At 39.7% G+C, this 23,214-nt stretch overlaps 1 protein-coding gene across 12 annotated transcripts in view; it reads left to right on the forward strand.

The window, feature by feature from the left end:
• The first annotated feature begins 7,128 nt into the window (after window positions 1-7,128).
• The window catches only part of ACTN2 (actinin alpha 2), a 62,118-nt gene continuing 46,032 nt past the window's right edge, over window positions 7,129-23,214 (forward strand). For 9 of the 12 annotated variants that reach the window (XM_072331287.1, XM_072331290.1, XM_072331294.1 and 6 more), the window contains exon 1: window positions 7,159-7,263. In XM_072331287.1, coding sequence (XP_072187388.1) covers window positions 7,159-7,263 — 105 coding nt within the window. Of the gene's footprint in view, window positions 7,264-23,214 lie in introns of all 12 variants that reach the window. The other 3 variants (XM_072331288.1, XM_072331286.1, XM_072331289.1) reach the window with 2 other exon arrangements.

Consider the following 23,214-nt stretch of genomic DNA (forward strand, 5'->3'; position numbering starts at 1 on the left):
CTGGAAACTCTGACTTAGTTGACAGCCTTTCTAGATAATTGAAGGCATGTTGTGTATCTGTTCCTTATTTCACATATACATCTGAGTTCTTTTTTTCCTCAGTGTGACTAAAACTGATGCTGAATAATGTTGTGCTTTTAAAAAAATAATTCTTAAATCAGTTATGTGTTGCGGGCTGGCTCAAAGAGGAATCTTTTCTTCTGGTAATATTAAGGAAGTGATCAGTTGCATAGCTTAAGTCCCCTAATTTCTCCCTTCCTCAGTATCTTTGTGTTCTGAAGCTGAGCCAACATGAAACAGGAAGGCAGACAGGATTCCAGAGAACATGATGGTTTTTCTGGAGGTTTGTACTAGGCCGTGCTATACTCCTAGTCCTGCTCTTACGTTCTCATCACTGAGCCATTTTTAAAATCCTGGCTCTGCCTCACCATTTTTTCCAATCCTATGCCAGCACTATTTGTAGTTTCCCCACCTGTTACCCTGAGTGTTACGTGGTGACTGTCTGCGTATTGCTCTACAAATTCCATTTGCTAACAGACTGGCTTGCAGTGCAGCAAATGAATTACTGTATGCATTTCCCAGTTTTTTGTTTGATGTTACATCATTAATTATGCAAAATATCTATCAAGGCTTCTGATTTTATCTTGCTTATTATCTTTGCTGCTTTTCTGAGACGCACCTATCTGTACAAGATGCATTAAACAACAGAGACTCAAAAGTTAAGGGAGTTCAGGTGTCGTAGGTTGTGTGTGTGAAATATTAATAGAGAAGATGAGGGCTAGTGCTTAATGAGGACTCTCCTCATCCCTGAAAGGTATGATTTTATGTAGTGCTCCCTGGCAGTAGCCATCACTGGAGGGCTTGTCTTCTGCTGTGCCTTATCTTTCAATGCTCACTTTGAAGTTTATGATTATTATGTCTCACACACTACTGACAGAGGCCAGATTTTGAATGTTCCTACTCATATTTGTCTTGAGGCCTTTCTGAGAGCCAGGACTATCTACTGCACTGACTACAAGACTGCTAACGTGAATCTAGGAATTGTAGGGACATCCCTTCCAGCGTATAAGAATATGTGATTTAGGTAGACATGAAGAACCAGAGCAAGCATCATTAGCTGTTTTAGAGATGGGAGAGTGCAGCACGACAAGCTTGTTTCTCATTCCGTGGTGGGATCAGTGTGTGCCCCCGGTGGCGCAGTGGTATAAAGTGCCGCTTGCGGCACCGGAGGGCCCGGGTTCGAATCCACCCTGTGGCGCAGGGGGTAGAAGTGCCGCTTCACTACACAGAGGGCTCAAAACCCGGGAGCTGGACTTGATGATCTCTAAGGTCCCTTCCAACTCGCACGATACTCTGATACTATGATGATACTATGATCAGTTGAACAGACCAAGTCTTAGCTTTTGGGGGAAAAAATTACTTGAAGCAATTTGCTCAACGTTGTGTAGAGCGTTTTAAACTGGGGTAGATCACACAGTGTGTCAGCCTCGTGACTTTCCTTCCACACAAAGAGCTGGCAGCAGTCAGTGGTCCCAGTACAGTCAGCATTTTCTCCATACTCCTGGAGCTGTGCTTTAGTAGTATCTGTCCCTCCAATAAATGTTTCTTGCTACACTTCATCCATGGCTGCGTTTCAGGGGTAGAGTAAGTTGTCTCTATATATAGATGGCAAAGTACTTTGAGATCTTTTGAAGTCAGCAAAGTATTTTTTTCAGTTCTTTCTCCATTTGCATTTCCAATACTTAAAGAAGAAATATATAGTGCATGCTTAGCTTCTATATAATTAATATTATCATGCATGAATAGGGTAGTAAGGATTTTTCAGAGGGAAAGACTGTCTCTCTTGGTGCTGCATGTGGCAGGGCTACGCTATGTGTCCACAGTGCTGCTCTGACTGAGCTCAGGCAGAATCAGAGGTTTGGTTCCCATGTATATGCCTCTCTTTGCTCTCTTTCTGCATGTGCTCATTTAACTTTCTACATGCCAAAGGACATCTTAAAAAGCAGTTATGATGTCCTTTGAAAACAACAGTGCTTTACGATCCATTTAAGATTTCTAAAGCTTATTCGATTCAAAGGAAAGAATGATGAGGAGGAACATTGTTGAAATTTTCAGCATTTTTTTTTAAGTTATTATTTAAAAGTTGAGGTTTTATCTTCTGACAGTTTGTGAGAGGGAAGAATAAGAGATAGGCCAAAGGGATTGAAGGTCTGAGGGACACTGAGGGTACAGGAGAATGATTTCTTGAAAGAATTTCCTGACAGCTTTGGAGGAGCAAAAGGAAGTTAAAAATAAACTGTGAAACAATTTATTTTTCATTAAAAAAAAGTGTCAAGGGCTGACACAGGAGGTGGAAGCAGTGCTTTGGTGAGTTAGGAAAGCCATTGGATTCTCAAGGAGCTTAATGCAACTTGTGCCAGGAGACTTGCCTTCCTAAGTTGGAGTTGTGATAAGAAATACTGAGTGAGTTCCCACAGACCCGTTGTGCTATTTGGAAAGCTCTGGCTCTGTGCTCCTCACACATGGAAAGCACAAATCATGTCTTATGGCCGTGGTGTTCTCTGGGGTAAGCCCTTAGGAAAATTTCTGTTGACGTGAACTACATCTGTCTGCCTCTTCTGAAATAATACGTAAGAACAGTTGACAGTTCAGCGCTGCTGTCTCCATTGCTGATCACCTACAGCCATCTTATTTTAATCCATTTGAAAAACATGAATATTCCTTTTACCTTACCATATAATAAGCAGTCTTTGTTATTTGTACCTCAAGACTATCTGGATCTCAAATGTTCTGCCATGGCAGCTTAAAATGCACTATGTTGGCCACCATAATCCGTTTTCTCTACTTTGGACATTTGTTCTTCCTTTTCTGCTCAGCTTGCTTATTTGTTTTCTTTGTCCTTGGGAACATATAGTTTCTAGCTGTGCAACTCTGGCAGCTTTAGTGGAGATAGTCTTAACCTACCCCTGATGTAGGCATAAGCTGACTGAGAGCATTACTGCCTGTCCAGTCTGTTTAATTCATACTACTCTGCTGGGCTTGGCTTTCCTTTCAGTGATCTGGAACAGACAACTCCCTTTCCACTTTGAATTTGGCCTCACAGTTCCATCTTGGTGTGGATCTTCATTCATATGCTTCACGTTACCATCTGCACAGTTCATCCATAAAATTAAATTAAAGTAGTAAACAAAATACCAAATACACGTCCTAGTGCTCCATCTATAAATATCTTCTCTGCCTACTCATGTTGTCTGATTAAAGGGTAGTAAGTAGTTATTTAGAGAACCTAAAACAGGCCAGATTCCATCAAAGTAGGCTGTTCTTTTAAGATCAGAATATTGCAGTTAGCTGCTTGTTTCAAAGCTCCTCTATCTAAAAATGTGTCGTTAAAGCTGAAGCTCCCTCTTTTGACCTTTTCAGAAAGGAAAAAAAATAATTATGCAGCCCTGTCCATAGCAAGGGCTCGGAGCTGGATGATCTTTCAAGTCCCTTCTGACCTGAGCCATTCTATGGCTCGATGGTTTTCTGCAATAAAAATTCTGCACTATTTTTTTCATCCAGAACATACTAACGTAACCTACCCAACGTGGATTTTGAAGTATTTCCCCCTTACATGATATGTATGGTCTTGAACTTCACCCCAGGCACTTGTACAGGCTGGGAGGAGTTGTCCTTGAGAGCAGCTCGGCAGAGAAAGACCTAGGGGTCCTGATAGATGAGAAACTTAACATGAGCCAGCAGTGTGCTCTGGCAGCCCGGAAGGCAAATGGGATCCTGGGTTCCATCAGGAGAGGGGTGGTCAGCAGGGATAGGGAGGTGATTGTCCCTCTCTACTCTGCTCTTGTGAGGCCCCATCTGGAGTACTGTGTCCAGGTGTGGAGCCCTCAGTACAAAAAAGATATGGAGATTTTGGAAAGGGTCCAGAGGAGGGCCACGAAGATGATCAGGGGGCTGGAGCACCTCCCCTATGAGGACAGGCTGAGGGAGTTGGGTTTGTTCAGCCTGGAGAAGAGAAGGTTGCGGGGTGACCTCATTGCAGCCTTTCAATACCTGAAGGGAACTTACTCCCAGGAGGGGAGTAAACTCTTCGAAAGGGCTGATAATAGCAGGACTAGGGGAAATGGTTTTAAGTTAAAAGAGGGAAGATTTAGGTTGGATGTTAGGGGGAAGTTCTTTACTAGGAGAGTGGTTAGGTCCTGGAACAGGCTGCCCAGGGAGGTTGTGGATGCCCTGTCCTTGGAGGTGTTCAAGACCAGGTTGGACAGGGCTCTGGGCAACGTGATCCAGTAAATGTGTATGTTTGGTGGCCCTGCTAGGCAGGGGGGTTGGAACTACATGATCCTTGAGGTCCCTTCCAACCCGGGTCATTCTGTGATTCTGTGAACTTTTGGTTCTCTCAGATTGCCTGAGAGATTCTGTGGTTCAAGGTGTCAGTTGCTTTGAACGATGATGATTTTTTGTTGGCTTTGTTATTAAAGCGATGCATTTACCATAGTAATGAGTAAATATGGAGAAAAAAAAAAAAAAAAAAAAAAAAAGGAGGTACCTTTGCAGCAGTGGCTAGCAGTATTCTGAGAAAAATTCAGTTATTAATGTACGTATATGCCTCTTTTAGAATTCTAGGAATTAAGGGTAGATTTCCCTTTCGTATCCAGAAGTCTAGTGCTAATCCATGGTATGATGGGATACTCACTGTCATCATATCATCTCCATTTGTATTTCATGACGCAGGCAGTCTGGCCTGTGTTTGTGATGAGAGCTGGAAGATGAAGTGTGGCTCCTCTTTGTATGAAGCCATCAGTGTCCATGAGGCTCACCTGTACTGCACAGGAAGCGTGGTGCGGTACCATTTGATATCAGCTACTTTGGTCCTCAGGCAAAAGAGTGCCAAGGAAAGGCTCACCTCTAATGCAGGAATGCATTAAAAGGTCAGAGGTGTTGTCAGCACAGGAGACAGTTCTGGTTTGGAGCATTATAGCTTTATACGTATTCTTCCATGACTTTCTTTTTCATTCTTAACTTTTCCTTCAGAAGTTTCTTCTGTGCTATGCACAGGGAATAAGAAGGAATGGTTTTGCTGACTTCAGAGGCTTTAACAGTCCTTTAGGTAACAGGAGCTGAGCATGCCTCACAAAACATAGATACTTCCCATCTATAAACTGCACAAATTTCATCAGCGTAGGCAGAATGTGTAGATATGTGAACAAGACCCACGTATGATTTGCTGATGTCGTACATTACTATTGTCATCAATCTAAAGTTTGTGGTCAGCCACATTTCAGTTTACAGCTCATCAGAGCCAGAGCAGAAAAGGATGCCCAGGAGGTAAAACACAGCAGAGATTGGGTTTGGGGTTACAGCAGAAGTATCCAAGCACAACTTACAACTATTAGACACGGGCTGAGAGTTTTCTAAGAGATCAATCATCTGCATGTAAACAAAAGTCTGCGCACAGCGTTCATCAACGTTTGCTTCATTTTAGAGGGAAATACTATAGCAACTCAGAATATTTGTATTGAGCAGGTGAAAAGCGTGTGTTTCTGACCTTGAATTTTGTTTTAATCTGTTAATTACATGGTAAGTTCACCAAACTTAGGAAGTTAAGCTTGAGTTGCTCGCATGAAACAGTTGTGTTGCAGTCTTTTGAATTCAAATTTGCAGCCTTTGTGCTGCATCTGCAAAGCTTTTTGAGCTGCTGGGCAGTTGTTAGCTGTGTATGTATCTATGATCATCTAAATTGTGTGGACTTACAGGATAGAAGGCAACTTGGCAGAAAGGAGAACTTTAATTAGTATCACAAAGTGCAAGGCGTGTGTTGTGTAGCTGATACTTACTGACATTGTTCAGACATCTCTGGTTGCCTTTACTGGACATACTTTTCTTGGCTTTGTCTTTCAGGACTTGTAAAAGCTCAGCTTTGGTGAATGTTTTATCTTTGTAAGTAAGGTTCAAACCGTATCCAGCGTGGACACTGCTGGAGAGGATGACATTGGCAGATGGTGGGTGCAGGATGCAGGGCAGTAAACTTGCCTGTACGCAAAGGTACAACTGAACTAAGTAAGAACAACTGAAATGTTACAACTAGGGAGAGGGAATATGCTTGCCAGTATGTTTGATATTAGTGCTGTCTTCTCAGGTATTACCCCGTGGAAAACACAGATAGATGGTTGCTGTCACAAATTTGTAAAGTTCATGGTTCCACAGATGTTTTTGTGCTCTTTTTGGTGCCTGCTTTTTGGGATGCAGTGAACATCTTTCCTAGATGAAAATATGTGTGTTGCTCTTCTTAAGTTGTGCTTGCATACTTCTGCTCTAACTCCAAACCCAGTCTCTGTTATGTCTTATCTCCTGGGTGTCCTTTTTCTGCACTGGTTCTAGCAAGCTGTAATCTGAAAAGCCGGCTGACCACAGACTTCAGATTGATGTAAATAACGTATGGCATCAGCAAGTCATACATTGGTCTTGAGAAATAGTACATGAAAGTAGATTTCAGAAGAAAATCTAAATAGAAAGGCAGGTGATAGGGCAGTATGTTTTTGTCAGAGTGCAGACCGGGAGGTGAATCGCCTGGTCAGCCTCCCCCTCTTGCTGTGACAGGCTGAGTTCCGGACAGCAGCAGCACAGCCGTGGGTGCAGCGGCCCCAGCGTGGACCAGCGGCGCTGCTGGGCGCCTCTCGGCGTCTGTCCCGGGCTGGGGGGGAGGGCGGAGGGGGCGGCGGCGGTTCAGGCACGGGGTCCCGGGGCCGCCACTCGGAGCGGCGCTGGGCAGCCTCCGGCAGCCACGTGACAGCCCGGCGGGGATAATAAGCGGCCGCAATGAGCAGCGCTGGGCTTCTCCGGAGGGTCGGCCGCAAGGACCTGCAGCAGCAGCAGAGAGAGCGAGCGAGACAGAGAGGGAGCAAGGGAGAGCGAGAGAGGGAAGGGGGATCACCAGCGATCAGCGACTACCTGACAGTTAAAGCTTCTGCTCTCAGCAACTCGTCAATATTAACATCCTGTCTCCTTGGGAAAGAAAAAAGAGATACACACACTGCTATCTTCCACCCATCAGCAACCGTACTAAGCTTAAACATATATACATATTTAACTGTTAGAAGGCAAAGCAGTTGAAGCTGATCCCTGGGTAGGATGAACAGCATGAACCAGATAGAAACAAACATGCAGTACACCTACAACTATGAAGAAGATGAGTACATGACCCAAGAGGAAGAATGGGACAGGGACCTGCTTCTGGACCCAGCATGGGAGAAACAGCAAAGGAAGGTCTGGAAATAAAGTAATGTGTGTCTGTATATGTGATTCTTTGTGGAATTCTGGCCTCACTTGTAGCCCTGCTGCACCTGGAATTGCCGGGACTATGCAGTAAGGGCTTCTTATTTTAGAAGCGGATGTACATATAAGGTACATATCATGTCATGTTTTGAGGGAAGAGCACTCACTTTTTCTATTCTGAAGTGAGGTCTATGTAAGACGATAGTAATTAATGAATCAGGTGTGTGTTTTTATATTTTACCGGCAATGTTCTGTCAGTACCTCTACATTTGTGTACTGCTAATAGTGATTCCAGCGATTTTTATTTGTATTTTTTAACTTCACTTCATAGGACTTCCTTTCACAAAGTAGTTTCTGAAATGCTGTATGCCCCCGATGGCATCTCTACAGCAGTAAGTCGCAGTTATAACCTGGGCATTGTGTGAAAGTGGTTCAAACTCGTGTGGAAAAACCCATCGAAATTTACAAGCAGTATTTCTGAGTTCTATTAGAATTTGCTCTCAAGATGGACTGGTTGATATTAGAAAGAGGATATGTTGCCTTGATATATATTTAGCGTAGGTTTGGAAAACTATGGAATGAGTTGCATTCCCACGTGCCATTCTGTGTCTGGGTGAAAAAACAAGTCTGTAAGCTCCTTGGAATATGTTACTGGAGAGGAAACACTTCTCAACTGTTAGGTTTAGGAAAGCAATTGTGTCAGCAAGTACTATCTATACTCCATTTCTGAGCATAGGCATAGGTTGTAGGTTCTCATTTGTTCAGGAACTGTGTGAATGTGGCTCTGAATGACAGGAATGCCCACTGTAGGAAGGTCATTGGGCATGGTGGGGGCAGGTTGGTGGCTGGGCTGGATGATTCTTGTGGTCTTTTCCTACTTTAATAATTCTATGACTTCTGAGTCATTGTAACCCTACCAACAATCTTGCTAGCAGTTCAGTGCTTTAGTAATTGCTGCCCCTGTGATGCCTTTAAAATACGAGAGAAGAAATATCTAATTTCAGAACACTGAGTTTTAAGCTGCGTGTGGAAGAGAGGGATGAGAAATATTGTAGAGAGTTTGTTGCTTCCTAATGTTGAAAGTGATGTTGAAATCGCAGCCGGTAGTTCTAGGGTTACAAGGTTATCTACTGGTTACTGGAAAGAGAAAAAGAGCGTGTTAAACTATAGGGCTGTATATACTGTTCACTATAGGTGAGCAACTGCAAGAAGTTATGTGGACTTTGATTAGGATAATTTTTAGCCTTTAGGAAAAAGAGTTGCAAAGATTGTATCTGAAGGCAGAGTCTGACCCACTGTTATAGACACAGCTTCTACATGACTGTCTAAGTATGGGCTGTTAGAACTCTTAGGGCTTATGTGTTTGCTTTTCCATGGTAATTAATAGAGCTGATATTTTCCCCTTGCTTTCACTTGTAGCTTTCTGTTCACTGTTTTACATTATTTTGTTCATTTTCCTGTGTTGATATCTGTTCAGATCCTGTTGTGTGTGAAGTTCAGCAGCTGCAACTCCTAACCAATTATTATGTACCAATGGTGACACTCAGTTAATTGCTTCATATATGGTGAAGTATCCTTTCATGTTTTGCAGTGAGAATGTCAGGGATTTAGGTGTTAATGATTAGAAACTGCTCAGCTGTAACAGTCTGCGGTTACATCTGACGAAGATTCAATTGCCCAGCGTTTTAAAGAACGCCGTGTTTTCAAAATGAATAAACAATGGACTGGTTACTAGGTAATCATTACTCTAGCGTAGTTTTCCTAGAATGCAGATAAGTAATAAAGAGGATTCGGGTTCTGTAGGCTTTCTTATGTTTGCAGTAAATCTCTTGGCTGTTATAGAAGAACAGAGAGTAGTTGATATGAGGCACCATAGCAAGTTTGCTTCCATTCCTCCAAACTAATAGTGCTTCAGCAGAAAGTCTGGTTTCTATATTCACAAATGAAAGCTTACTCCCATAGGGCAGAGAGGCAGTACCTTTGCTACTTTGTGTTGTGTATTCCCAGTACTTGTTTTTAATATTTAAATAATATCACATTAAATGAAAATTTAAGAGGGCGGTCCTCATTCCTTGTCCTGGAAAGGAGTCTGAATTTTTTTGAAGACTGCAGATACATGGGCACAAATCTTTGTTCAAACTGGTAATATAATATAGAAAAATGATCTCAGTGAAGCCCTGGCAGTTGGCAGCATATATTTTCTATTAGACAGTCTTGGAACAAACCAGAAATAAATACCATTGTTTCTATTGTGGGCTGCCCTCTCCAGACTTGCCATTTCAGTGATATGCCTGGTATGAGATCTGTCAACAGATGCTGGTAACACATGATGACGTCCATAGGATTACAATGGCTGTGACGCCTAATTATAACCATAGTTCATAGAGTATTATGGTCTGCTGTTATCCAGTCTCCTTGGTGGCTGCAGGTGTTGGAATAAATATAAAGTATGTTATACGAAGGGAGTCTCAGTAGTAGCTTAGCTGTGACTCTCTGTGCTTCGGTTAGGGTAATATTTAGCTTGTGTCAAATCAAGAAACAACAGCAATTTGACTGTTTGTTGTATTAGCTGCTATTGGTAGGAAATTAAACAGGATCATATGGTTGGAAGCTTCAAACAGCAACTTTAAACAAAGACAGAACAGTTTTGTCTTTGTTGTCGGTTTGTCTACATTGTATTCGGGACAGATATGCTGTATTCAGTAGGATCTAGAGAACTACAGCCTTGGTGTCTTTTAAATGTGTAGATGGAAATGATTAGATTGGCAACTTCAGAATTTTGCTGCTTGACCCAATAGAGTGTGATTGACCATGTGTGCTTAAACAACAGTTGAAAGGTCTGTGACAGTGGCCATTTGTTTTTTTCAGTACTACATAGAAATCAGAGTCCAACTGGCCAGAAGGGCTGGGATATTCTTCTTGACTCCCTAACCTTCTTAGACTTCATTTTTTTCCTGCTGGCTAAAAAGAGGACAAAAAAAGCATGTTTGAACTCCCGATTGCTTAGTGAGCTGTGTGTTAAACAGTGCTTTTTCTTTTCCTGCTATTAATGCAAGAAGAAAGTTATGTTATTGAAGGCCTTGGCATGCAGAATACCACTGTGTCATGGTATGCAAAAAGGAGGACAGGATTACAGAACAGGGTCCAAATGGATGTTCTGACAGTGTTGACCTTAAAAGAATACCTGACAAGTCTAAGAAAGTGAAGGGGTGTTTTTGAAGGTCATCTACTCATATGTGAGTACTCATATGTCATTACTCATATATGAGGTAAACTCATATAGAAAAAGCCTTCTTGACTTAGGAGCTTCCATGCAGACACTGGCAATGAAACTTATACTCCTACTAAATGGAAACATCACTGTGCCCTAAGTAACAGGCAGTAAAAATTGTCTACTGCATACATTTTATTTTTTAGATAACTGTTGTTATATATAATTGATTATAGGAGTGTACTTTTTTTAAGCTTTGACATCAAATGTTTTTTATTTGTTTTTTAAAGAAGCCTTAAACCTTCAGGGCAGAGAAAAGATCTGAAGATCATGAAACAGGTGTGATTCCTTCTTCAGGACAGTTGTATTGTAAGGGACTTAGCTGACTCCACATTCACATTTCATACATGTTTCCTAAAGATGTTTGTGCATCCTTCTGACACTGTTGCACTAATGCATTAATGTATGTAAAGAAAGAACTGGAAAAATGTTCCTGGCCTTACTGATATTTATATAGAGGAATGTTCATATTTCAGCTTGCTTTATGGTCCTGATATACCACCACTTTGTTGATGCAGAAGAGTTTTAATGTAGATGTCGGCACCAAGAAGGCAAGTGGTACTGCGAAGTGCAGGAGGAAAAGTATTGCCAGCAGGTTGAGGGAGGTGACTCTCCCTCTCTTCCTAGCACTGGTGAGGCCACATCTGCAATGCTGTGTCCAGTTTGGGGCTCCACAGTACAAAAGAGATTCCAGTGGAGGGCTATGAAGATGATTAGGGGACTGGAGCATCTCTCTTAAGAGGAAAGGCTGAAAGAGCTGGAGACAGAAAGACTGAGAGAGGATCTTAGCAATGTATTCAAATATCTTAAGTGTCAAGAATATGGGGCCAGATTCTTCAGTGGGGCCCAGCAACAAGATTAGAGGGATCAGGCACAAACTAAAACACAGGAAGTTCCACCAGAATATGATGAGAGTGATAGAGAGGTTGTAGAGTTTCCTTCTCTGGAGATATTCTAAAGCCACCTGGGTCTGATCCTGTGCTATGTTCTACAAGATGACCCTGACTGAGGATAGGGGGTTGGAATGGGTGACTTCCAACCTCTGCCATTCTGTGAGTGTATGTAAGTGCAATTTCTGACTGTTCTAATGGTCTTAGAATAAACAAGACAATGACTTGTATTTATTTAGCTTGACTTTGCACTCTGTGGATACAAATCTTAATGACCCCGAATGCTGTGCATGAGTGACGACTGGCTTCAGGAAAGCTTCACTATGATAAATGTTGTCTTTCCAGTACGATTACATTTTTTGTGTGACCTATAAAGACTTACCTTCATCACCTTGTTTCATTGCTAATACAACTCCTGTTGTCCTTACACGTCAAATGAATAAATTAATATATAAATAAAGCAACAACTTTGCCAAATTCTTTGGAAGATGCTACCAGAACTGTGTACTATGGACAAAATGCTCCTTTTCCCTGTGTTGGTGGAACTTAATAATGTTGAGCAGATTAAAGAGGTTGATTGCAGCCTGAAAGAGAGATTGACCTTGTGTTCAGTCTGACTTCAGTGTCTATAAATAGAGTTACAGTCAGCGTCCTGGATTCACTCTGAACTCTGTGTGGTCTTCTGTGAATGGAATCTAAATCAGTTTCTTATCAGAAACCTTTTCTTGGAAAAAGTCTACTCGTGAATGAGAAGACAGATAAGCGTGTAGAAGCGAACAGCTACACTCCTCAAACCAGGAACAGGAGAGAAATGGCCACACTTGAATGAATGAAAAATAAGTGTAACAGAACTAAAACGTTGGCAGGAGAGGCTGGATGCCACCAGGAAGATTCAGTGCTGTAGAATCTGTGGATTTACAGGCTCTGGACTGAAATAATTGTTATGGAGAATATGGTTATATTTACAGTGTGTATAGTGCATTCAGGCCAGGATCCTGCTCTTTTTGTGGTGTTCTATGGAAGTAATCAGTTGTTAAGTGTTCTGATTGTTTTTCTCACACTGGAAAATTACTTTCTTGAATTAGCAGCCTTGGAGTTAAGATCTCACAGTGCACTAACAGCCCAGCTGTTCTCATCTCTTGAGGTTTTTCAATGAAGTGACACTTCTTATGCACAAGGATCGATAACCAGAAGTGAATGTAGGATTGTGAGGGAGGGAAATGGTGCACTCCTTTCTAACGAAGTACCAGCCTCTTGTTACTCATTCCTACTGCTTTCTAATATTAGTTGAGTATTTCTTAGGAAGATTGGTGTTCTGTGTGTAGCTCCAGAACTAATTTCAGAAAGGGATTTCATTAGTAAAGAAGCAAGTCTACCATGTACTAGTGTTGAAAGCAGAATGATATTGTATGGAGATTAGTTTGATGCAAGTGTCTTGGAATTTCTGTGGGTTAAGTGCAAGGTTTTGTGTAGCTAATAGTGGTTAGAAAAGCAAACCATTTCACCTTTTAAAACATATTTTTTCTTAATAAACATTCAGCATTGTACCTGCCTTCCACAGAAGCGCAATGTGATTCCAAATGGAATATGACATTGTCGATGCAGAGATTGTGCCTTTTGGTAACATTAAGTTTTTAGTACTCCAAAGCCAAATGGTTCTCTGGGTTCATAAAGAGTTTGTTTTTAAAAAAGCAAATGCCAAAAGCTGTAATGTTAAGAACATGCACACGTAAAGCATGTGTTGTTTCCTTTTAAGCCCTGGGTGCTCTTTAAGTGACCTTCTTGGTGGTAGATGACCCCATGTAGGAGGCCATAGAACTTAGTAGTCAATGGACAGATTCCATTTTTGCTACCAGTTTGTCTCAATTTTTCAGCATATACTGTGGTTATATTAGGTGCTGATGAAACAGAAGAACGTGTAGTTACAGTGTCTCTGATTCCATAGAGGGCTGGTTCCGTGTTGGTAGCTGAACTCTAGAGAAATATGGGATGTGTTTAAGGCTTACTCTGTATGATTGGTCTCCTAGAGATTAGCACTCATTGAAATAGTGACCTGTTAATTTCCTCTTGCTGATGTTATTTGCTAGGAGTGGTGTTTGGGAAGAACATGCTGAAAGGATAGTAGAATGATCAGATTTTGTCAGTGTGCCTCATTACCTTCCTTGGAAGCTATCAATGAGGTGTTCAACTGAGAGAACGCTGAATACTGTGGTGTTTGTATATGAAGGAAAATTCAAACAAAGCTATTATGAAATTCACTTAATGAGAAATAATTATAATATTTTGTATCCAGAAGAAAGGGATACTGCCTTCCTGCCTGTGCTCACAGATAGGCTGTACAGCTTTCTCTGAAACTCACATAGCAAAATGTCCACAGATAGACCTATCCAATTAGTAAGACAATAAGGATTGGAAGAAAGTATGGATCTAAGTGGGTTTCCATAAGCTGCAATGAAGGTGCTTAAGAGCTAGAGAAAAGCTGTGTTGCAAGCAGTGGACTTTGCTATAATCTCTTGAGAGAAGGTCTGTGTCTTTTGCTCTGGGTCTGTGTCTGGGTCCAAGAGCTAAGAGCTGAGTGGATAGGTATGGGAGGTTTGTTTGGAAGCTCTGAGACTGCATTAAATAAGTCCAGACTAGTAAAATTTTTAGCCCTGTTTAAGCAAATTGGGGCTCAGATGTGTTCTGTAAATTAGTGGATCCTAATAAGAAAATATCCTGATTACATCACCAGTTTCTAAATCAAACTAAGATAGCTCTGCAGGCTGAATATTGACTTCTTTTGCTGGTGGGACAACACAATTCAAAATCTTCCACCAGTGTGTTCATCCTCCTACAGGGATTCATCACTACGATGGAAAAAATCAGATACTAAAGGCCTAACGTAAATTTAGTCACTGCTGCACAAATTCAGACACGTTAAATGATGTTTAATTTAAATGTCTCTCCTGCATGTTATAATATGTCATTGCAAGTAGGAAAATATGGAAGTGTTTATACAGTTTGGTAAAATCGAGTCATTTTGGGTTATTTTACTGCCAAATACTTTTATTTATTTATTTATTTATTTTATTTTTTCTGAGTCCTAATTTTTGGATGAATGATGTGTGACCAACCTGGTGTTCCTCTTGAGGGAGTAGTGAAATGTTGCTGACTCTGAGTAAATATTTTATGGCTATGCGCTGCTTATCTCAGCTAATACCAGAAGGAAAATGTAATCACATCTAGTACTTCATTTCCTCCTAGATGAAATTTCACTGCTAGTAGTTCAGAGTGATTTCCAAAACTTTAGGTGTTTGAATTTCAAAGCATGATTTAATTGAAAAGCTTTGTTAAAAATTTTAACAAAATAAATGTTAATAAGTCTGATACTGTTTCTGTACATATTCTGCTGTAGCTCTTTGCCCTGGTAGTACACGTACCTCTTTAAAGCAAATTGGGATAACAGGGTCCCAGTAGTCCTCAAACTACTGGTGTGAGGGTTACAGGATAGGTGTTAATGCAGTAATGGTTTTCCCCATTATTGTAAATACCGAAACAGAGCATCAGCAGAGATAAAGGCAGAAGAATTTGAAATAGCGTTCTATTTCACTGAAAGTGCTTACTTGAGGTAGTATCTTGTAGAAACGTGCTTTATTCTTCAGAGTGCTTGTTCAGAGGAACTACCCTTTAAGTGGCTAATAGTGTTTGGTTTATATTTGGAACTTAAATATATGTTTAATATATGTCTATTCATGCTCCAAAATAGTGGTTGTATTATCTGTGTGTTGGTTTTACAAGTGCTAAGTGTTTATTTTACTTGATGTGAATGAGAGGTTCTGTTCGTGTCAAAAGCTTTCTCCTCAGCTGCTCTTAACTGTCAGAATCCCTTCAATTTGCAATTTGATGCCAAATCAGTCTGGCCACCCATTACTTTGATAACAACTAACTGAACCTAATGCAGAGTATGTGGATTCTACTCTGATCTGCCTCCTATAAAAGCTTGTTCTTCTCTACTACCATAGCAGGAGTCTGCGGGAAGTGGCTACCCTAGACTAAAATTAGCTTCTGTGCTTATTCCTTAAGTGTCTAAGGAAACACTCGTATTTTTATAGGTGTTGAACACCCAGGCATTTCCAATGACATCAAGAGGAACCTCTGAAAATCAGTCTGCTATTTTGGTACTCACAGAAAGGCCTAACCATCTAGCATTAAGTGATTTCTTTTTTTAAACTCAGTTTTATGTTTAATCTTGACAGCGGTGTCACTTTTCACTGCTGTGAGACTTAAGATATCACATTCTGGCATATGAGGCTAGAAGAAAATGGGTACCCAGCTGCATTAAGTGCAAGTAAAAAAATTAAAGAAATAGTTGTGGAGTTCTGGGATTATTTTACCTGGACAGGTTTCTTTAGCCTACAGAAAATATCTGTAATCAAAATTGATTTCCAACATACCAGGGTGTGGTTCTACCACACATTTTCATTGAGGGAGCAGCTGTCCACCCTTGACTCTACTCTTTTGTAGACTTATGATCCCTCTTGTTTTCTGGTTCAGTGATCTTTGGCCCCCGTGACAGGGGCACAGGTAAATCTAGGTAACCCGTGACAAGACCATATCGAATCATAGAATAATTTGGGTTGGAAGAGACTTAAAGATTATTTAGTTCCAACCTTGTGGAGGCTGATGATGAAATAATTGAAAAAAAAATTTGCAGTAATCCCATTCACCTAGTTACCGCTTTTTAATGCTAAGTTGGTAACAGTTTGTAGTGCAACATCACAAGCAATTCTAGCTGTACATGTATATATTACGTACAATGCACATATCATCCATTTGGCATTAATATTAGAAGGCAACTAAAATGCCATACATGTGGCTGAAGGTTGCTTGCTTTTCTTCTGCCTACAGCATTCAATTCCATACCCAAGCACAGGTATGAACATGATTCCTGCAAAGGACAGACATGCTGTAAACAAAGGACTGTGTGCTTAATTGACAGAACATCTTGCTTATCACAGAATCGTACTGTCTAAACCAGTTTATGCTTTCATCTATTTACAACCTCAATTGTTTGTTATTTACCCATCTTAGCTAAGCCATTGAAAGCATGTTAGTTGAATTCTGTGTCCATTTAGAATCAAGCTATCCAAAGAACCTGAGTAACGTCTTGTTATTTTTAATCTGCTTTTATGAGAATATCAGTAAAATTAATTTAGGAACTCTGAAATTTTTCAGGAAGTCTTCTGATGTACAGGATATTTTGAATGTTTTGGAGAATGTTTGGCATATGCGTTAGAGAGATGCTTTTATGGTTGAGAATTAATGTGCAAGTTTGTCCTTTCTCTGTAAAAATCTCAGTTGGAACTTTTGTGTAGATTACAGGTGAAACTAGTTTTGTTGGTATTCAAATCTGCTAAATAACAGTGCAAAGACATTATTTACTGTGTATATGTCTCAGGTTCTGACTGTGACTTCTTTTCCTCATCATTTGTTGATGTCAGAGAAATACAACGATGCATGTACTGGTGTATGTGCAATTCAAAAGTTTTAAAACCCTTTAATTTCATATATATATAAAAAGGAAGATGTATTTTGATACTTAGGAAAGTGCTTTAAAAATGAACTTGCTTATATTCCCACTTGGATTGGTGATATTGGCCAATTTATAATGGATTTACTTACCTGGCAATGTGGTATATAATTAGAGGGTAAAGATAGCATGGTGAAGTAAATCAAGGGAGAAAGCAAGGGAGAGACATTTGAAAATCCAGTCAACTAAATCCTGGATTAGCCTACTTTAATTAATCCTTCTATTTCCAGGGGGCATGACTTTAGTTCCTTCCTCACTACATGGATGTGTGAATGTTTCTTTCATCTCATCCTAAATCGATTTTGTCATTTAAATATGTATTTTCCAAAACAAAAATGTTAACCGTCACTACATGTGATAGTTCAGGAACTCTTAGGAAACCAGGATGGGGACACAGTTCATGAGAGAAATAATGGAGTCTTGAATGGAGAATGGGAAGTACAGCCACGTAAGAAGGCTAATTTGGCTCTGATATTGCAGTGGTAATGCATGTTCATTGCTTAACATGCTTAAGAGAAAGCCTCAAGCAAGATAAAGGACCTTGAAAGCATACCTGCAGATTTGTCACTTGCAGATCTGCCACAGTAGTCGTGATATTTTTTGGATTACCTGTGTTCCATTCTTACAGCTCACCTGGGAGTGGCAATAATAAGAAATTATATTTTTGTTTCCTAATTAGCAAAGGATTCACCATTCATAAAGCTGGAAAAAGAGAATAGAGGGAGAGGGGAAAACAAACAAACAAGCAAAGTGAAAATTGGCTCTTAGAAGTTTTTGTATTGCTGAAAAAGTTCCTTTCAGATCTATTGGCATTTTTACTGTGAGTTCCTTTGCTCGCTGTTGATACTCTTTTACTGCAGAGCATGGCATATGGTGCTACAGAATTAACTATTTCTGAACCGTATAGAAATTAGTAAATTACATTTGACTCTGTAAATTGTAAAACTTTTACTTTGATCCTTTGATTTGATAAATACATTTTTCTTTCCTTGTGCTTCTGAACTTCTAAATGGTTGGATCCAAAGGTCTTCACTAACTGTAGCTGTTGTTGCTAACTAGTATTTATTTCGAGACCTCTCAAATATTACTTTGTCCAAAAGTGATTCAGAAAGCACCAGAATGCAATTAGCTCACTATACCATTCATTGTCAATATTTTCAAGAGTATCAGGGTTATCTTGATTTTTTTCATTCTTCTGAGGTCTGTATATAAAAACTTGGAGAGAAAAAGAGAGCGAGTGCATAAAGAGTGATGCTTTGCGGGCATGTGTTGGTTCAAAGTTGCAGTCTTTATTGCATGGATGGTAAGAGAGTCCACTACAGCTCTTATAAAATTTAGTAGAACGTTTCATTTGCTGCATTCAACCTTTTGTGTTGTAAATACAATATCAAAGTCTGACAATAGAAGCCATTGACCAAAAGTAGAGTATTAAAATTCAATTTGTACTGTTCCATCTTACTCTCATTACAGAAAACAATTTAATATGAAGGCAGTGTAACTCAGAAATCTGATAGTAATTTCAGAACTTCACAGAGGATGCCATTTGTTTATCATTCTGTAGTGCTAATCTTGTACCTTGAGCATTTTAATGCATTGAATTATGGTGGATAGTTAAAAAAAATCTGAGATACAAATTCTGTTATAACAAGGGTCACCAGGAGATACGAATATATGTTAATTTGCTCTTTCTTCACATAGAAGGCACAGAAAATAGTCATCAGAAAAATAGTGTGTAACTGTAAATTATGTGATACATATTTTTACTGAAGTAGGATGGAAGATGGAGGGGTATGATCATTGCAAACAGCAAGGGATTTGTTCCTTGTTACTCATTCTAAGTAGAATATATTATCCATAGGGGCTGCAGGACAGCAACTTGTGGCTCTTGGATGAAAGTTTACCAAAGAGGATGTTGCTTGGGTGCTGCTCGTGACCAGCTTTTTTCAAGAATTTGTGCATATTTGAATAAAGAAAGTAAACTGCAAAAATAGTTGTTCATCTCCAAGAAAAGGCTGCCTTGCAAAACTCTGCCCCTTGGCGCTACTTAGGAAGGTGGTGAGAACGTTAATTAAAAGTCTTCCAGTGTTGCAAACTTGTCTAGTTACAATATTCTCGTAGCTCCTGTACCCCAACTCATGTTAGAAAATAGCTTTGTACTGAAGTTGGACTTATAATTTATATGGTTAGTTTGTATGGCTGGGAGGAACCTTTCACTTTTAGGTCACTCTTTTGAAACCAGGCCAGGTGAATAACTGACAAGGTTGATAACACATGCATAGTGTCTATGAGATGAGTTGTAGTCCCAGTTTAGCTCTTGAGGGGACAGGTGTCCCCATCATTTAAATGACCAGAAATGGCAGCTTCATTGGAGATGCCCAAAACTGGTCTTATTAGTGAGAGGTTGGGGCAGTGACTTTTCATTCTGGAGGTGAAAGCTAAAGCAATTTCTATTTGTAAAAATGTGCTCTCAAATTGCATCTGTGAGGTTATTCACAGTCATTGCTATTCTTAACAGTTCCCTGAGTGATTTTTTTTCGCCATACCCAAATGACTGGCACATTTATAATTCAGGAACTGTTTAAGGAAGGAAAGATAACTGGCAGGCAACTAGATTTGCAGTAGTAGGTAACTGGTTTGTGCTAAACATCTGACTTCCATTTTTTTAAATGTAAAATTAACTGTGGATGATTGAGAATAGATACTGAAGATATTGGCAGTGACTGCGTGCCATTTTTCTTGTGTTCACATTCGGTTCTCTTAACTTGGAGTATTTTATTTACATGCCGTAGCTCTATCAATTTTTTTACTCTTTCTTACTACTCTTTCTTTATTTTTATTTTTAGTATAGCATTTGAGCACCTTAAAAGCCATGGTGAATTTTCACTGCAGTAGTGTTGTGGGATATGGAGAATTTATGATTCTTGTTATCCTTGGATACAGACATGGGACACTTTAAAGTACTCAACTATGTCTAACATCTGCTCCTATTGTTGTTAAGTGGTTTATGGTCCCATATTAGAAATCACGGATCATACAATGCTCAGCTTTTACGCATACGTGTATATATATATATATATGTTAATTGATGTATGGTGTCAGAGAGTTAGGAAGGAGGCATAAGCATTACAGTTTCTTCTGTAGGATCGTAATACAGACTTTGGGCACTGTATGTACACAAATAATATGTCATTACATCTGTTTTCATTTTAATTTGCTTTGTGTTTAACTTTCTGTGACCGCTCTCCTGCCTATTGACTGAATCTTCTTTATTCTGTTGCATTTCTTCAGCTTTGTTTCTTTATTATTCTATCTTCACCTTTCCACTTCCTTTTCTTCAATTTCTCTGCCAGATCTCCCCCAGTACTCTATTTTGTACTCCTACTTTTTAATGTCAACGTTTCTGATTTAAGATACATTTGAAATAGGCAAAATTATCTACAATTTTTATGAAAAATAAAGTAGACAACCCTATGGCATTGCTCATATTTTGAGAAGTCACATTCTTGGATCATGTAGGCACCTCCTGCTGTAAAACTTTCACAAATGATATCATAAATAGTAATGAAAAAGGAAGGAGCTTCCTGCAGGAAACAGAGCAGCTGTAGCGTTAAACCAATGATCCTGAATTCTATGAAGACTTACCTAAAATTTCATGCTTCATACACATTAAGGCTTTCATGCCTCAGCATCTGTCTTTTCCGGACATCTCAGGTGATCTAATAAAGGTATTGTCTCCCTGTTCCTAGTAAAACAATATTGTAACTATTTTATCCCCCTTTTAATGGCTTATGAAACCTCATCTTCATTCCTTTCATCCTTCTTGAGGACAGTGCATGTAGAAACACATGCTGAGTTTCCCTTACATCTTCCTGTCTCTCAAGTTTTCTTCTGTTTTGTGCCAACAGGATGATGTAACTTTTCTCCATTGTCTCCTCTGAAAAGAAGGTCTATCATCACTTTGTAGTAAATGGCTCCATAATCTTAACATTTCTCAGGGTTCGGGCTTGCCAGATTATTCTTGAAGGAATATTTACATGCTCTACTTGGTTTTGCTTGTTTGTTTTTTTAATAGAGAGCACTGTAAAACAGACATGCAGTCATTCAGGGGGTCACATATTTTACAGGAAACCCTAGACTTACAGAGGATTAGACCACCTGCTTTTTAAGGATTGAGGTTTCCCTGGGCTGCTCCATGCATACAGAACACAGAAGAATACTAGCATGACTTGTACTGTACTCTGTGTGATGAATGCATCCCTTGGATGATGTCGCCAGTGAAAAATAAAATTAAGGAACTGGGCTGATATCCCTTTAGGAGCTCATCTGCTGTAGTGGAAAAGTACATCAGTGTACCATCTCTGACACCATTTGCTCAGCTATATAGAGGGATGTGCTGGAGCAGGGAGGGCTTTACTCAACTTGAGATTTGGGGGTCTTGTGGTAAAACTTCTGACTTTTCTTGTGAGGTGGTTTCATGATACACTTTCTGTTGTTCCTAGGAATCTGGCTTTGAGGTACTGCCTGTGGTTTGAGGGTTTCTTTTTGATGGCTTTTGGGAACATGCTAAACATTTTCTTCACCCGGGACTTCATGGCATTCTTCATCATACTTTCACTGTGCTTCAGTTGAGTTGTTGCTGCGCTTGAGACTGTTTTAGTTCAGTCGAGCTGTACATGGTGAACTGCCTCTCCTGTTACAGTTACTCTAGTTGTCTTATTGAGATGTCTCATGTTAGTAACATGTAACATATTACAAACATGTACCACCTGTTGCAGTGGGAAATAAGGGGACAGTTAATGATTCAAAGCAGGAAGATGTAACATTTTAGTTGTTTTCAGTTCAGGGAAATATAGTTCTGCACTGAATGAGCAAAAGATGGAACTGCAGAAAACCTAATGGATGCCATGTGTGGTCTACATCAAACTGGTCTATCAGCAATTTTCTACTGTTTTTCACCTTCATGCTCTGAGGGCTAACACAGACAGTATATCAAGCCCCAGAAGAAACCCTCATCCTGAAGTCATTTGAATGCTGTGTGGACACAGGAGCTAGGAGGTCACGTTGCAGGATCATGACTTAGATTTTAAAACATGCATAACAGACAGATGGGCAGCTCTTCAAGGGGGAAACCTCAGTCTTGCCTGTGGGAATGTTCTGGCAGAGCTCTTCATAGCACCCTTCCTGTGTGCTTTGAGCACAGTAATGTTCCATATAACTACAGAGTGAATCACTGCATCCCATTTAGGCTGGAAGTAATGAAACCCCCAAGCTAGCACAAGCAGAGAGGAAAATTACTTTAGGAGGAGGGCTGTAAAACACTGTCTTAAGAAACAACTCTATTAGACTGAGATAATTAGAGACAACATGTATATATATATGTACATATGTATATATGTGTGTATATATTTGTATACTTATACATGCACACAATTATGTTTGAATGGTTGTAATTGAAACAAATTGTCTACAGGTGTGATTTCCTGCTCTGCATATTAAAATTTAAGATTTGCTTAAAGTGAGTTATACCCTTCTTAATAGATACAGGAATTATTAAACTTCCTATTAATGCAGTGTCTTCTTTAAATTTCCTACAATAAAACTGGATATATATATATAGACATATATATATATTTAATATTTTCTATGGGGATATTGCAGAAAGACTAGACACACCAAATATCCAAATATCTTACTGAGACCAGCTTTCTTTCTGGTAGGGTGGCAGACAAGCAGGAGCGTGCATTTTTAAGTCAGTGTGACTTTTAAAACTTATTATAGCAGACAAATTCATCTGTGTTGGAAAGAGTGAAAAGTCATGTTAACCTTTGTAATGAGCTGCATATACTAAAAAGGATATAGGTCTTCAACACTTTTTTTGGCCAGATCCACTTTAGAGTGCAAGCAAGTAGATCAAATAAATCTTCCTGAACTTGTGGAGAGTGTCTTCATGTGTTATGTGTCAAGTTATGTGGTTATTTTGGTGATGTATGTTTTAGACTCGTTGTCAATGCCCAACTAGAAATTTGCCTTAGGTCTTCAGCGCATGCAACAAGGTGTCTTATGATCTATGTCACGGATAACTGTACTGGAAAGGATGGTAACTGGTGCTGTCTCAGTTCTCCTTATCCCTACTATCACAGGGACATATGAAGCTTCTTACTATAGTATCTTTCTACTTTTCTGGCTTTGAAACATTATCAAAAGTACGTTAT

The sequence above is a fragment of the Excalfactoria chinensis genome, chromosome 3 (assembly GCF_039878825.1).
Source record: "Excalfactoria chinensis isolate bCotChi1 chromosome 3, bCotChi1.hap2, whole genome shotgun sequence".
Classification (NCBI taxonomy): domain Eukaryota; kingdom Metazoa; phylum Chordata; class Aves; order Galliformes; family Phasianidae; genus Excalfactoria; species Excalfactoria chinensis.